Genomic DNA, 15,022 nt, shown 5'->3' with positions numbered 1-15,022 from the left:
CATGAAACTGAGCAGCCTCCTATATCGATTCTTTCACTGAGCCTTGCAAGTATAAATTTATTATAGTTTGTACTATGATGAACTATATGATTATAGTTCACACTTTGTATTCAAACTACACGTCTCATCTTAGAAGCCTGGAACTGGAATTCCCTTTGTGTTTTGTCCCAAGTCCCAATACAGTATCTCCACACAGAGAAGGTATTCAGTGCATATTTATTAAATGAATGGATGAAAGCAGAAGTCAGAAAACCATGGCCCATGGGCTAAACCTGGCTTACCACCTGTTTTTGTCTAATCTGTGAGCTAAGAACAGTTTTTGCATTTAAAAATGTTTAAAGAAAATTTTAAAAGGAATATTCAGTGATGCCTGAAAAACACATGAAATTCAAATCTCAATATCCATAAATAAAGATTTATTGGATCATAGCCAAGCTTATCTGTTTACGTTCAGTCTTAAGGCTGCTTTCAAATCAGGAGAGCAGAGTAGAGTAGTTGTAGTCGAGAGCAAGTGGCCTGCACAGTCATACTTGTTATCTAGTCCTGTATAGAAAGTGTACTGACTTGAATGAAATAAAATGATCACAGATGTTTGGATGTGACAGAACTCAGCAAAAGTCTCGGCTTTACTACTTACTGCCTGGCGTGGGTGTGCACTCAGTTGCTCAGACGTGTCTGACTCTTTGCAGCCCCACGGACTGTAGCCTGACAGGCTCCTCTGTCCATGGGACTTCCCAGGCAAGAATACTGGAGTAAGTTACCGTTTCCTCCGCCAGGGGAACTTCCTGACTCACGGGTTTGAACCTGCATCTCCTGCACTGGCAGACAGATTCTTTACCACTGAGCCCTGCATGACCTAAGACAAAAAACCTAACCTTTCTTGCATGTGTGCATGCTAAGTTGCTTCAGTTGTGTCAACCTCTCTTACTTAGACTCAAATTTCAAATCTGTAGAATATGGTAACATATCTTGCTGGACTGTTTTGAAATTTTACTAAGCCTCATAACTGAGATCCCTGCTGTAGGAACCAGTCTATAAAATGCCTGGTACAGAGTACAGCTTAGAAGACCTTGATGCTGGGAAGCACTGAGAGCAAGAGAAGAAGGCGATGACAGAGGATGAGATGGTTAGATGGCATCTCTGACTCAACGGACATGAGTTTGAGTAAACTCTGGGGGATGGTGAAGGGCAGAGAAACCTGGCATGCTGCAGTCCATGGGGTTGTAAAAAGTAGGACATGATTTAGCGACTGAACGCAACAATGTTGAGAAACCAGGCCTGGATTTGAATTCCAGCTCCATTACAGATTGTGTGATGAAGAACTTCTCAGTGTTTCAATTTCCTCATTCATTACACTGGGATAATAATATACACCTTATAGAACTGTTATGAGAATTAAATGAGTTGGTACTTGTGAAATGCTGAGCACAGGGCCTTGCAGATGGTAAGCACTCCATAAATATTACTATTACTACAGCAGATGTTTGCTTAGTAGTGGTTTCTCCCCTTCCCGCCTCCTCTTCTACTCTACCTCTCATCCCTATTCAAAAAAGCCTAGATCTAAATAAAGGAGTAAGTCAATACTTGCATGACAAGTGCAATTATACCTTAAGGGGAAGTTGAGGGGGTCATAACAACCTTGTGCTCACTCTCTGAGCCTCTATTCTCGACATACTTTCTTCCTCAGAAATCTAGCCTATCCCCAGACTTCAATGTAGGGGGCTCTAAGATTCTTTTTTCTAACCAAGATTTCTCTCTTCTGAGCCCCAGGGCAGTGTTTCTCAACTCCTGATTTCTCCCAAATGGCCTTACCTTCTCGGGGCATCTTCCTGACCCAGGGATTGAACCAGGGTCTCCTGCATTGCAGGCAGATTCTTTACCATCTGAGCCACCAGGGAAGCCTACCTAATGGCCTACCATCACCTTAAATCCAAAATGTCAAAAGCTAAAAATTACTCTTTTCCCCACCTCTCCCTTCCTATCTTCCCTAACTAATATTAAGAACCTGCTATTGTTCCAGCATGTTGACTGGTCATCTTGAAATTATACATTAGTCCTTGTTCTCTTGCAATGAGACTTTATCTCAAATCGTGTTGCCTTTTTTTTTTTCTTTTTGTTCCTACCATCACTGACTAATTCAGGTCCTTTCAACTTCAAGCTCATACCACCAGTCTCTGAATGGTTCCTGCCACAAGCACCAACCTACTCCACACACACTACCACACTAATCTTTCTGAAACTTACTCATAATGATCTTTCTTTGCTTCAAACTTTGACCCCTTTTCCATCCCATAATCTCTATAGAAAAAGGAAAAGACTAACCTTAGTGTCACAATCAAATCCTTCCCTATCTATATTGTTCCCGTCTTCATTTCTAATCTTATCTCCCATAATAAAAAAAAAAATACCACCATCTTATATTTATGCAGGGCTTCATCCAACTTAGAAAACATCCCTACATGCCCTGGTATTTAATCTTCACAGAGACCCTTGGAAAGAGGCCAAAACAGCAGTTGCATTCTTCTTTTACAGAAAACAGATCTCTCGCACTGACTCAGGACTTACATATGGGCATCTGTTCTAGAGACCCTGGTCTTCTCAGTACTGTCCGATAGACCTCTCTCTAACATGCTCTTGTTTTCTCAGCTCTGCAGTCTACTCCCTGCCAGTCTCCTACTTGGTGGCCATCCCTGAAGTGAAGAGTGTTGGGGAAAGTTCATAAAGCAGTGTTTCTTAGAGATGCTGGAATGTGCTACATCAGGTGTTTAGCTTCCAGACTCTGCCATGTATGGCCAAAAAGATCCCTCTAAAGAAGGGCTTCTATAGTGTATTTCTCCAAGCACACACAATCAAACATCCTCACCGCAGGCCACAATGCAGAGTATGCTGTGTCTGGGCTAGTTACGCCGACTTCATTTCCTGACTCTCCCCCTCAACCACGGTCCTCCATCCACAGGGAGTTCACTGCTGTTCCCAGAACATTCCAAGTCTCAGGGCCCCTGGACTTGCTGTATCCTCTTTTTCATATCCTTCACTTAATTCAAGTTCTTTCTTTCAAAGTTCCATCTTCAGAAAAGCCCTCCCTGACCATCATTATCTAAAGTAGGCCCCCATTCTCTAGTCCCAGTCTGGGTTCTTGTAACAGTTATCACTTTCTAACACTCTATTACCTATTTCATGGTCTTTTTCAGGGATTCACAAACTTTTTCTGTCAAGAGCCACAGAGTAAATATGTTCAACTTTCTCTGTCATAACTCCTCAACTGTGCATTGTAGCACAAAGAAACTTTGAGAATATGGAAATGAGGAGATGTGGCTGTGCTCCAATAAAACTTTATCTACCAAAACAGGCAGTGGGCCAAGTCACAGGCCATACACCCTTGGCATATTCCTTCTAACGGAGTGTGAGTGTCAGAGGAACAGGAAGCTTCTCTATTTTGTTCACTAAGGTTTCCTTGTGGCCAGAATAATTCCTGGCCCCGAGTACACATTCAATATATAAATGTGTGTTGAGTAAATAAAAAGAACTAGTCTGGAGGGGGGAGTTATGCTCCTCTTCTACCTTCTCAGGTGTCAACAGCATGACATTCAAGGAGAATGAGGCCAAGGTCATCAGCTCCATTTCCGTTTGGTTAGTATCATACCATGAAAAGTGGTCTCACAACCATTGTGTGCCTGTCACCAGCAATAACCACCTCATGCAAACAATGCCTTTTATTACATAACCAGGTCCAGGTAGGAGTCTGTTAAAACACAGGCCGCTGGGCCCCATCCCCATAAGTTGTGATCAGTAGGTCTAGGGTAGAGTCTAAGAATCTGCATTTCGAGTAAGTTCCCAGGTGATGCTGATAGGCTGGTCCTGAACCACATGTTGAGAAGCACTGGATGACAGTGCCCCAAAGCAATAGGATGTGAGTGCTCAGCTGCTCAGTCCTGTCCGACTCTTTGCGACCCCATGGACTGTACCCCACCAGGCTCCTCTGTCCCTGGAATTCTCCAGGCAAGAATACTGGAGTGGGTTGTCATTTCCTCCTCCAGGGGATCTTCCTGACCCAGGAAATGAGCTTTTGTCTCCTGCATCTCCTATAATGCAGGCAGATTCTTTACTGCTGAGCCATCAGGGAAGACCCCAAAACAATAGTACTAGCATTTTTACACTATCGGGTGGGAGGTGGGGAGGAAGGGAGAGCCACAGATTCCTGATGTTTCAGTGATCTGGCTGGAGGGGAACTGAAGGAAAAACAAAAACATAAAACTGACAGCTCCGTGGAACTGCTGCTCCAGTAAAATCAAGACAGAAAAGCATTAGGTCTTTAATTTTTAACAGACTATCTTCCACTCTTATTTTCACTTGCAAATCTAGCTGTAACCAGCTAAAACAATAAGCCAAATAGGTAAAAGAGAGACACCACCAGTGGGTGGCTAACCTTGATAGTGGACTAAGGATTATCTTCTCCATTGGCTCCATAATCAATTTCCTTAAAATTAAAGAAGAATCATAGCCACCTGTCTTTCTACTGCTAGATGCCAGGAGCCTTTTGGAGATGGATACTGGGTATATAATCTATACAGTGAAAGTGTTAGTCACTCAGTTGTGTTTGACTCTTTTACCACCCCATGGACTATAGCCCACTAGAATCCTCTGTCCATGGGATTTCCCAGGCAAGAATACCAAAGCGGGTAGCCATTCCCTTCTCCAGGAGATCTTCCTGAAACAGGAACTGAACCTGCGTCTCCTGCATTGCAGGTGGATTCTTTATCATCTAAACCACCAGCAAGCCCAACAAAATACAGGTACAATAAATGACCAAGCCTAGGGGTCACTTTTTTCAAATGATGAATTCACCATAATAAAACCTGAAATGGACTAGCAATAATTATCGCAAATTCTACATCTGTCAACTCCAGGGGCTTCAAAATAACCCCTCAAACTCACATTAAAACCACCCCAAAGCCATTACTTACACCTCATCAATCCGAACAGCCCTCAAAGGAATTAGAATTTATATACATTTGTAGCTGTTTATAAAGTGGATTTCTACTGTGATGGTTTTATGTAGCTGAAGTAGGTTAAGAATAATTTTAAGGTCAAAAAATAGGGTAAAATCTAACTTCTTAGGAGAGAAATTCAGGAAACAGAAATCAAGAATGTTCATGAATGGACAGTTAAGTAGATGGCAATACTGCATCAACATGTACTTACAAAAAGAGAGTATTATGATCAAAATATGAATTAGCAGACTTTCAATTTGTCTGGACGTCTAAAGTGTTTCTCAGCATCAGTAATTTTTTAAATGAAAATCTAGCATCTGAATTAAAAAGTTTCAGTGTGGAATATATCCTAGATTTTTACAATGTTATAAAGAAAGAAGAATGTAAAAACATCTCATAAACAATTTGTATACTGGTTACATGCTGAACTGTTATTTTGTATATATGGAGCTAAAGCATTAAATTATTGAAATTAATTTCACCTTCTCAGTTTTGTTACTGTGGCTCCCAGAGGATTTCGAATTACATGTGACTTGAAACTAGGTGCCTGTTAGACAGTGCGATCATGCAGCCCAATTCTGCAAGGTTTGCGATCTCTTTTTCCCTTTGGGTGGTTTCTAAAAAGTTGCAGAAAATGATAGGGAGCAATGAATAAGCATACAGATACACAGTATGTCTGACATGGAGTGAAGCTCTTTGATCCTGGCCTAATACAGGGTCACCTCAGGCCAGGTGCTCATCCATTGAAACCTGAGTTTCTAATCACCATTATTCCCAGGGGAAGGAAGATCGGTTCCACCTCAGCGACCACTGTCCACGTGTGTTTAGTCGCTAAGTTGTATCTGACTCTTTTGCAACTCCCCAAGGACTGTAGCCCACCAGGTTCCTCTGTCTGTGGGATTTCCCAGCAAGAATACTGGAGGAGGTTGCCATTTCCTTGTCCAGGGGAATCTTCCCCACCCAGGGATCGAACCCGTGTCTCCTCCACTGGCAGGTGGATTCCTTACCATTGGGCCACCAGGGAAGGCCTCAGTGACTACTATGTATACTCATATCTGTAGCTATACAAACACATGAAATTCATTTCAAATTGCAATTAACTGTATCGGAATTGCTAGCAGTGTTAATAAGAATGAACATGATCTCTGACTATGAAAACTACCTGGTTCCCACCACCCCCCACCTCCCAGCATGTATTTCATTCTTACAGAGAAGGGACACATTTCTAACAACTCCTTTATATAATCCCTGCCCATTTCACTTCAGTGTCTTTAACTCCTGATTTAGAAAGTTTCTCATTTCCTTGCACTCACTGTCAAAACTCTACAACCACAGAGAACACCAAAGGAGAATGCTGGTTGAGGAAGAATACCAGAAGGAAGTAGGGTCCAGTTACTCACCCCAACAGTTGCTATATAACCATAAAGATGCCACACACCAAAAAAAAAAAAAAAAACACTATACGGAATATAAAAAGTTTAATACCTTGAGCTCTCTCTGCTAAGTATCAAAAAGATACTTACGTGTGCAGATGTGTGTTGAGACCTTAAGTTTAAGGATAATATTGTTAGAGAACAAAATGTACTGCTGGCAGAATTAGAAGTGACTGTGAAGCCTGAATGAAAATAATGTTTAAAAAAAGGGAGAGGGGTACAAATATTGCCAAAACATTAAAACACTTACATGATTTAATTACCCTGTCATAAAATATAAATTTCAAGGACTAATTTGAGCACACTGGAAAAGAGCCACAACCTATGCAACAGGAAAGAATTTAATTCCCTAACATGTGTTTCTAAGCCACTGAATATTATCATCCTGCAGCAAGGGTCAACAACTTGTGGCCAGCTCTGGAGATGACTTGGAGTGGTACTTGAGTAGGTAGCCATAAATATTCTCTGAATGAAAGACTGAATGAAGCAGGAAGCTCACACACAGTGCCAATTAACATGCAGATCTTCACAGCCAGTTAATCTGAAACCAGAGCCAGAGGGAGAACAAAACAGCACCTTGGTGTCCAGTCTCAGGCCATTCCCCAAGGAGTCAGCTACCCTAAGTTATTTTCATTCTATGCACACACAGTTTACTCATCCCCTCTTACTTTTATGAAAGTTCCAAGTTCTCTTTCCTATAAACTCTTTTCCTCCTAACCAGTCTCCCCATACAAAAGCAGGGATGCACTTTCCAGTCTTACCATTTTTTTAAGACAATTATTAAACATCTCTAACAGTCACTCCCAAATGTTTACTGGGCCTCCCAAAGGCCAGACACTATTATGCTAGGTGGCAGCATACAAAGATATAACGCTATACCTATGTGGGGCAGCCAGACAAGTGAACAATTACAGCATAAAAAAAATGCCTGGAGAATGATGCACGAGTGCTATTGGAAGGACTTAACTTTGTTGGGTGGGTGGTGAGAGTGACAAGAGTCTTAGGGAACAAAGATAGAAGAAGTCAAAACCAAAATTACAGTCTAATATACCTGCAACTGTTCTAACGGTCAACTCATCAAGTTAGCACTCTAAAGTGGCTCTCTGAATGAAGATCCTCTGACTACAGAGAAATCTGAAGTTCATGACGGTGGCACTGACTACTGGCAAGAGAAGGAAAACACACACACACATTCCAGCAGAAGAAAATGTGCAAACCTAATTAGTCATGATGTCAAGAGGCTTCACCCACTTAATGTCTGTCCCTCCAAGCTGAAGGTGACTTGACTGACCCACTCCTGTGATTGACTTCAGTTGGATTTTTCGCACAGTAGTGATGGATTTGCAAGAATCCATCCATACTTTCTCCCTGATACCTCTTGTGGCGTGGCTACTGGCCAAGTCTGCTGGACTGCTGGTTGGTACCACGGCCCTGAAGAGATAAACAGACCACGTACGTGAACAAGATAGACCCACACTCTGCTTTGGTACTATTCAGAAAGACAGTTAAAAACATGGATTCACAAACATGTGGGAGGGCAGTTAGAAAAGCAGCAAGGATGGCACCTGGGAAGGTGCCTAACAAGCAGTTCATCTCTTGCTAGTTTCACATGACCCTGTTTTTACCTCCTGGTACCCAGTTCTTTGGACATTTCATCAGGCATGAGAGTTTTCCGTTTCTGACTTCCTGTGGCTACAGCTCATTCCCAAGATTCATGACTACCCTGCCTAACCTTCTTCTGCCGTCACCCTCCTCGTCTCTTGTCCTCACACTTGCCCAAACCCTCTTTTCACACAAAACACTCACTTCCTTCCCATGGAACATAGGTAATGTGTTCCTCTGGAAACCATCTGCCTTATTCAACATCTCCATCATCAATCAGGGCACAGATAATATATAAAAATTACCACATTTTAAAAAATGCTCTGATCTATAGACCTCTTACAGGTTCTTTCCTCAATTTTAATGAATAACTTTAGTGACTAAAAAGTATGTGTGTGGGTGTTAGTTGCTCAGTTGTGTCCAACTCTTTGCAAACCCATGGACTGTCAGTGGCTGAAAAGTATACCCAACCATTTTAAGGAAATGAAAAACATCATGGCTCCTAGCACAATGCTAAAATTAATGTGAAATTAAACTTTCATCAACAAAGATTTTAATTACGAATGGCACTACTTTAAAATTTTATGAACATGAAGTGTAGGAAATGTTTCCGTATTCATGAAAAGAAGCCCCACGGCAGTACTTCTGATAAAACTTAAAACATACTATTTTTAGGAAAATATATCCTAAATGATACCTTAATCTTCACTAAAAACAATTTTTGGAAACTGCATTCTAAAAAAATCCAAACCTCAGTAAATATATGTGTTAGATGTTATAAAGCTGATGTTTCGAAAATTAAGTTAAGACTCATAAGGACATGGATTTCTTTTTTTGAAATGTTGCAAACCTAATGTGAAGGAATTTGGTCAATTCACATCAGAAGCTTCCTAATTTTCACTATGAAAAAGTTTTCAATCTTTAAACAAGACTGCTGTTAATAAACTTAAAATTCTAAGACTAACAGAAATTCCTTTCAAACTAAATTTCTAATATAAAACAAGAAAGTTATATTTTGCCATATTTTAACTTACACATGGATGTCAACAGATGAAAATGGACTTCAAAATCAACTTTATACAAAATCATGGAATCAAAGACTCCAGAAATTAAAATATTTATGTTCTATTCTTTATTGAAAGTCAAAGTAAATATAATAAATGGTTCACTGAAATTTAAAGTCAAGTAAGAATGTCATAATCTTTTTAACAGATCACTTAGTGAAGTAAGTTGTCCAACATGATAGCAAAGAACTTTTCAGTGAGAGTGAATTTACTTTGTCACAGGAAAGCCAAAGTTAAAAATCCCATGCTAATTGCCAATCCTGGCTTTCCAGTCTCCAAATTCTGAAAACAAAATTATTGCAATTCCCTCTGGGACTGTCTGCATGTTCATTTATAGCACTAGATAGCACTCGTAGAGAATAGAAATCTAACAAAAAAGTGATACAACTTCAAAAAATGGTACACCTTTCAAGAACCAGAGTAATGACCTACCTACTGTTGTACTTAGCATTTTGAAAATAAACAGTCTCAGATGCTTTTGAAAATAACATGTTAGGATCACTAGTCCATTTATTCACTATCATTGCTTACATACGGAAATCTTCAAAAACTTAGGGGAAATATAAATCAAGTAGAGATTAGTTCAAATAGGAACTCTATTTGAAAGCTCAAATGCTTTTATCCAAAATGAAGAGCAGCCCACAAAAAAGCTAGGAGGCACTCACGGAAAAGGAGTTAGAAATCACAATAGATTCCCTCTCTGAAACTGGGCAAAATTGGTAAGAAAAAAGTTGGTAATTATATTGTCGTCAATTTGTTTATCCCTTCCTTATGGCATGTCTCACACTGTGCTGCAGAAGCTGTGCACACGTGCATCTTCCGTTTTCCCCACCAGACTTAAGTTGAGGAGCTCTCCCTGCCTCATTCATCCTTGGTACCTAGCCCAGGGCCTTAAACATAGTAGCAAATGAAAAAAAGGGTGAATGATTCAAGGTAATAAAACATATTCCTAACTAGGTAATCAATTAGCCTCCAACTCATGCAAGAACATTTATAATTTCATTTTAGCTAATAAACAGAGTAATTTGATATGTTTTTAAAAAATTTGCAAAGCGATTAAATGGATTTTAAGCTCTGAATAACATATTTATACTCTAAATGCATTTAAGAAGAAAGCATGTAGTGAAACATTAGGGGAAAAAAAAAACTTCTACCAGTGAAATAGAAAATGATGGGTTTCACTGTGTATAACATGGAACTAGATGGTGCTGGTAGGTTGAACATAAAGTGACTAGGAACTGACACTGTAAAATGTTTGTTGATGTGACAAGAACATTACAAAGTGTATATAGTACTGCTGGAAACAGGTACAGAACCAACTCAGACCATGGACGCACTCCCCATACCCCAAAGGAAATGATGGAATATCAAGCAGAGCTGGCCCTTTCTGAACTCTTCACAATTCCAGTTCAAGCAACTCTAAAACTAAAGCCCAGAGCTAAAGTAGGCAAATGATAGCCTGCAGGCCAAAATGGGCCAAATGTGGCCACCTGCAGTGTTTGTGCAGCCCTCAAGCAAAGAGTGGTTTTTACATTTTTAAATGGTAAAAACGAAGAATCATAAAAATTATATGAAATTCAATGTCAGTCCCATAAAGAAAGTTTTCATTGGAACACGGCTGTGCTCATTCATTACATGTTGTCTGCTTTTACACTACAATGGCAGAGGGGGCATAGGCTTACCAAGCCTATGATATTTACTCCCTAGCCCTTCACAGAAAAAAAGCATGCTGACCCCTAGAACAAGCCTAGAACATTTCTCTGTGCTTCCAGTTGCACCTCGTTTCTCTGAGGTAGTCCACTGCTTTGCAAAGTACAGACTAAAGCTTGACAGATGTCCACCTTGGGGTTCTGTTGTCCAAAGTTACATCCTTACATACAATATAGTGCAACTCATTAGGGTGGGCCCAAAGACAAAGTAACAAAGCACTGGCACACAGAACGCACTGAAACGGAAGCACAGGGCAAGCACATTACAGGCCTGTAGCACAGTTCAGATTTCTTCCCAGACTACCACAGCCAGTTCTAGGTCATACTACTGAAAGGAAGAGGGAACTACAGAGAATTTGGAGGGGGACAGATAATTAAAAGAGCTCAAAAATCCTACCACTAAAGAAATGGGATTAGTTGGCCCAAAGAAGAAAGGATGAGAAAAGAACTACTCTACGAGGGTGTCAATCTCTACATTTGTTGATACGTTAAATTCTAACCAATGAAAATAACTGGCAGCCCCAACTAAAATTCCACACACCATATATCTAATAAATTAAGTGTGATTCTTAAGGAGATTGTCATTCCTGCCTTAGGCCATTAGCTAGACCCTTAAAAAGTAATCGTTTGACAAATACAGTACTATAAATCTTCAACTGATGTATGGTAGGAATGTTCTTTTTTCCAGAAACATCTGGCATGCTCTAAGTTACAGAAAAGGTGCGCTATTCCTGTGCTGAGGGGTTCAGTAATATTCAAGTAACTAAAAGGTAAATATAAGTTTCATGACCACATGTCTTTCCACAGGACCAAACAGGGGAAAACAGGCTTAAAGTACAGAATTTGTGTTACATTCAAGAATGTTCACACTGTGGAGTTTTAATTTCTCTGAAGGATTCCTGAGGGTAAAGGAATTTTCCCAGGATACCATTCAATTACAAAACTCAGTCTGCAACTATCCAGATATTTTCTTGAAGCAAGGAGAATGGGTCTCAAACACCCTTCTTCCATTGCTATGATTCTGTAACTCTAACTCTCCCAGTTCTTATGAGTAAGAGAGCCTACAGCCATTGCTCACTTTTATTTTGTCCTGAAGGTGGTCAATGTACACACGACTTCAGTCTAAGATAAACTTTACATCCCAAATTAAAATTTGATTACCATTTTAATTACAACGTATTTTAAATTACAAGACAGGAATGTTTCATTAAGTAAAAAAAGGGGGGAAAGGGAATAGGCATAGCTTCTAAATATTTCTATGAGCCTATGTACCTTATTATTTCAAACTGTCCAACACTAGTTCACAGTAAGTGAAGAAAATACAGTATATTTCCTATTGGTTTTGTGATTTTAGAATACAGAATCCTTGGACACAATATATTATTGGAGTCAATCTCAAATTAATTATAATTAGTAATGCAAATCCTGAAACTTGCTCTAAATATAATTTTGATCAATCTGAGTTTTTCAATCTTGAAATTCTAAGGCCTGTATTTCCCTAAGAATACCTCTGCAACGTTGTGGTGCACACGCACGAATCTGACTCACTAAACTTTCTCCACTCCTACATCACCTATATAGGATTTTAACATCAAGAGTACAAAATGTCTTCAAGCCACTTCTACAATCTTGTATTAACCTTACCAGGATAAACTTTTCCGCCAAGTTTCGTTAAGACTTTTTATTTAAAGACCTGTGGTAGTGAAACAAAGAAAACACAACCCCCTCCCCCTTTTCTAAACCATATGGCAGCAAATTAAAGTTAACTTATTTTTTTATCAGCTCAACGCCTAGACCTCGGCCCTAAACATTTTTCTCTTTGTGCTCTGGGATCGGACTAGAACAGTCTGCTGATTTGCAACTGTACCCCCATGTTTTAAAATCACAAAACAAAGTCCCAAACGCCCCCTAACCACTACCAGACCTCACCACGGTCATTTACTAAAACCTGGTTCAGGAGACCGTGCATGCCGGGCAAGGGGCCCGCCGCCCGCCGGGAGCGAGTCCCCTTCCGACCCAGTGACCGAGCAGTGAGTTTGCTCGCCCGGCCGGGCCGGATCCGCCCCGGGAACTTGGGTTACCCGAGCCCAGGGACGCGCCGAGGCCTAGCCGCGAGGCCGGGGCGGGCTCCAGGCGACGGGGGCTTCCCGTTCCCCGACCGCAGAGCCTTCCCGCCCGCCCCGCGGTCGCCCGCAGGCAGGGGCAATCCCCGTCGTCTCCCGGCGACCGGACTCACCCGCCGAGTCCCGGGTCGGGTCCTCGGTCTCCTGCCGCCGTCAGCGGCCCCGCTCGGCGGCCGCGCCGGGCCCTTCCGGGACGGTGGGAGCTCTAGGCCGCGCCGGGGCCCCGCGGCTCCGGGGCCGGGCGGCCGGGCCGCGGCGTCCGGTATCAGTCCCGAGGACCGGGCTCCCGCCGGTAACGGGCCCCGCCGCCTCCCCTCCCCCTCCCCCGCCCCATGACAGTGCAAACCCTCCGGCCGGCCCGGCCGCCCCGCCTCCGGCACCAGGCCCAGCTCAGGGCCGCGGCCGTGGCGGCGGCGGCGCCGCGACTCTCCGCCCTCGCTCGCTCGCACTCGGGCCCGGCCCGTCGGGCCCGCCTCGGGCCCGGCCGAAGTCTCCGCCGCTTCCCGGCCGCCCTCCGCGGCGCCCGGCCCGGGCGGGGTAGGCCGAGGCCCGGGCGGTGGGGGTGGGGGCGGGGGCTCCTCTCACCTTCATGTCGGGACATCCTAGTTCAGACGGTGGCGGCGCGGCCCCTCCCGGGCTCCGGCTGCAGTGTCCCCTGTGGGGTCCCGGCGCTGCCCGCGCCGGCCGGCCGACTCCCACTCGACTCCCGGGCTCGGCCGCGGGGGCGGGGTGGGCAGGGGAGCGCTCCCGCGGCGGCGGCGGCGGCGGCGGCGGCGGCGGCGGGGAGGCGGCGCGGGGCGGGAATGGGGCCGGGCCTGGCCGGGGCTGAGCTCCTCCAGGAGGCGGGTCCGACGCCGCGGCTCCGCCGGCGCCCGCCGTGACTCGGTCACTCTCGGGCCCGCCGGCTCCCGGCTGCGGCGCCGCGCTCCGCAAACCCCACTCCTCCCCTCCCCCGGCCCACCCCCCGCCCCTCTTCCCCGGCTCCCGGCCGCCGCCTCCTCCTCCTCTTCCTCCTCCTCCGCCTCCTTCCGCCGCCCGCACGCCGGCCCCGCCTCTCGCTGCCCGCGCCGGGCCCAGCTGCCCGGAGCACCGCGGCCAGAGGGTGCGGCGGGGGCGCCGCGGAGGCGGCGGCGGCGGCGGCGACACGGACCGCGGCGTTTGGCCGCGCTCGCCGGCAGGCCGCGGTCGGGCGCCCGAGCCCGGCCTCGGCCTGGCCACCGCCGCGCCGCCGCGCCTCGCGTAGGGAGGAAGAGGAAATGCCAGGGCGCCGGCGCTCGCCGGTACGGCCGGCCCGCGCGGCCCCGAGCCCCGCCTGGGGCCTACGCGGAACCGAGCCCTAGGCGCTTCGCCGTTGGGCCGGGCCAACCGCGACGGCAGGTGCTTCTCGGCAGCGAGCTGGGACCGCGGGAGGCTCCCGCCTTCGGGAGCTTGGTCGTCGGGCCGACCGCGGGAAGCGCCCTGCTGCTCTCAACCCCGACGGGAGGCTGCGCACCGGCCGGGGACACGTGTTTGTATTTCTTTTTAAGCCAGAGCCCCGGCAAGAAAGGCGGCTGACCTCCGGGTGTTGTCCCACGTTGCCCGGCTTGGTGACGCGCGATCGGGAGGACACGGGCGCGGGAGGCGGCTGGGCTTGGCTGCTGTGCCCCACGGCCGTCTGGCTCCTTGGGAACCATCCCGGTGGAAGACTCCGCTCCCGCCTGCCCGGGTGTCCCGGCGGCCCTCGCGCAGTTTGTTCCAGCGTCTTGGCTCAGCCTGAGTGCTCCGCTCTGAAAACTATTGGGGTGTGTGTGTCTGTGTGTGTAATTCTTTTTTTTTTTTTCTTTTCCAGATCCTGAACAACTTTTCCGTTTTTAATCTATCTTTTATATTTTTATCATCATCCTTGTCAACTTTGTTTTCAAATATTTATGCATCCCCTTAACCACGTGTCTGTTGGCAGCGTGGTTTGGTGGAAAGAAGCCGCACTTTGGAATCAAGACAGATCTGCTATGGATTCTGGATCTGATATCCTCTGTATAACCTTGGACAAGCTCATTGACCTTGCTGAGTCCCATTTCCTTGTCTTTTGTTTGGTTTTTTACTGTTATTTTAATTTACCCT

General features: G+C 44.9%; 1 protein-coding gene across 2 annotated transcripts in view; it reads right to left on the bottom strand.

Annotated features, from left to right (window-relative positions):
• KCMF1 (potassium channel modulatory factor 1) overlaps window positions 1-14,681 on the bottom strand; it is a 79,503-nt gene extending 64,822 nt beyond the window's left edge. The window contains exon 1 of one of the 2 annotated variants that reach the window (XM_068965817.1): window positions 14,478-14,681. In XM_068965817.1, coding sequence (XP_068821918.1) covers window positions 14,478-14,595 — 118 coding nt within the window. In that variant the 5' untranslated portion in view covers window positions 14,596-14,681. Of the gene's footprint in view, window positions 1-13,507; window positions 13,630-14,477 lie in introns of those variants that run through there. The other variant, XM_068965826.1, reaches the window with a different exon arrangement.
• Window positions 14,682-15,022: the final 341 nt, after the last annotated feature.

Source organism: Capricornis sumatraensis, chromosome 1, assembly GCF_032405125.1.
Source record: "Capricornis sumatraensis isolate serow.1 chromosome 1, serow.2, whole genome shotgun sequence".
Taxonomy (NCBI): domain Eukaryota; kingdom Metazoa; phylum Chordata; class Mammalia; order Artiodactyla; family Bovidae; genus Capricornis; species Capricornis sumatraensis.
This window is presented reverse-complemented; position numbering and strand designations above follow the sequence as displayed.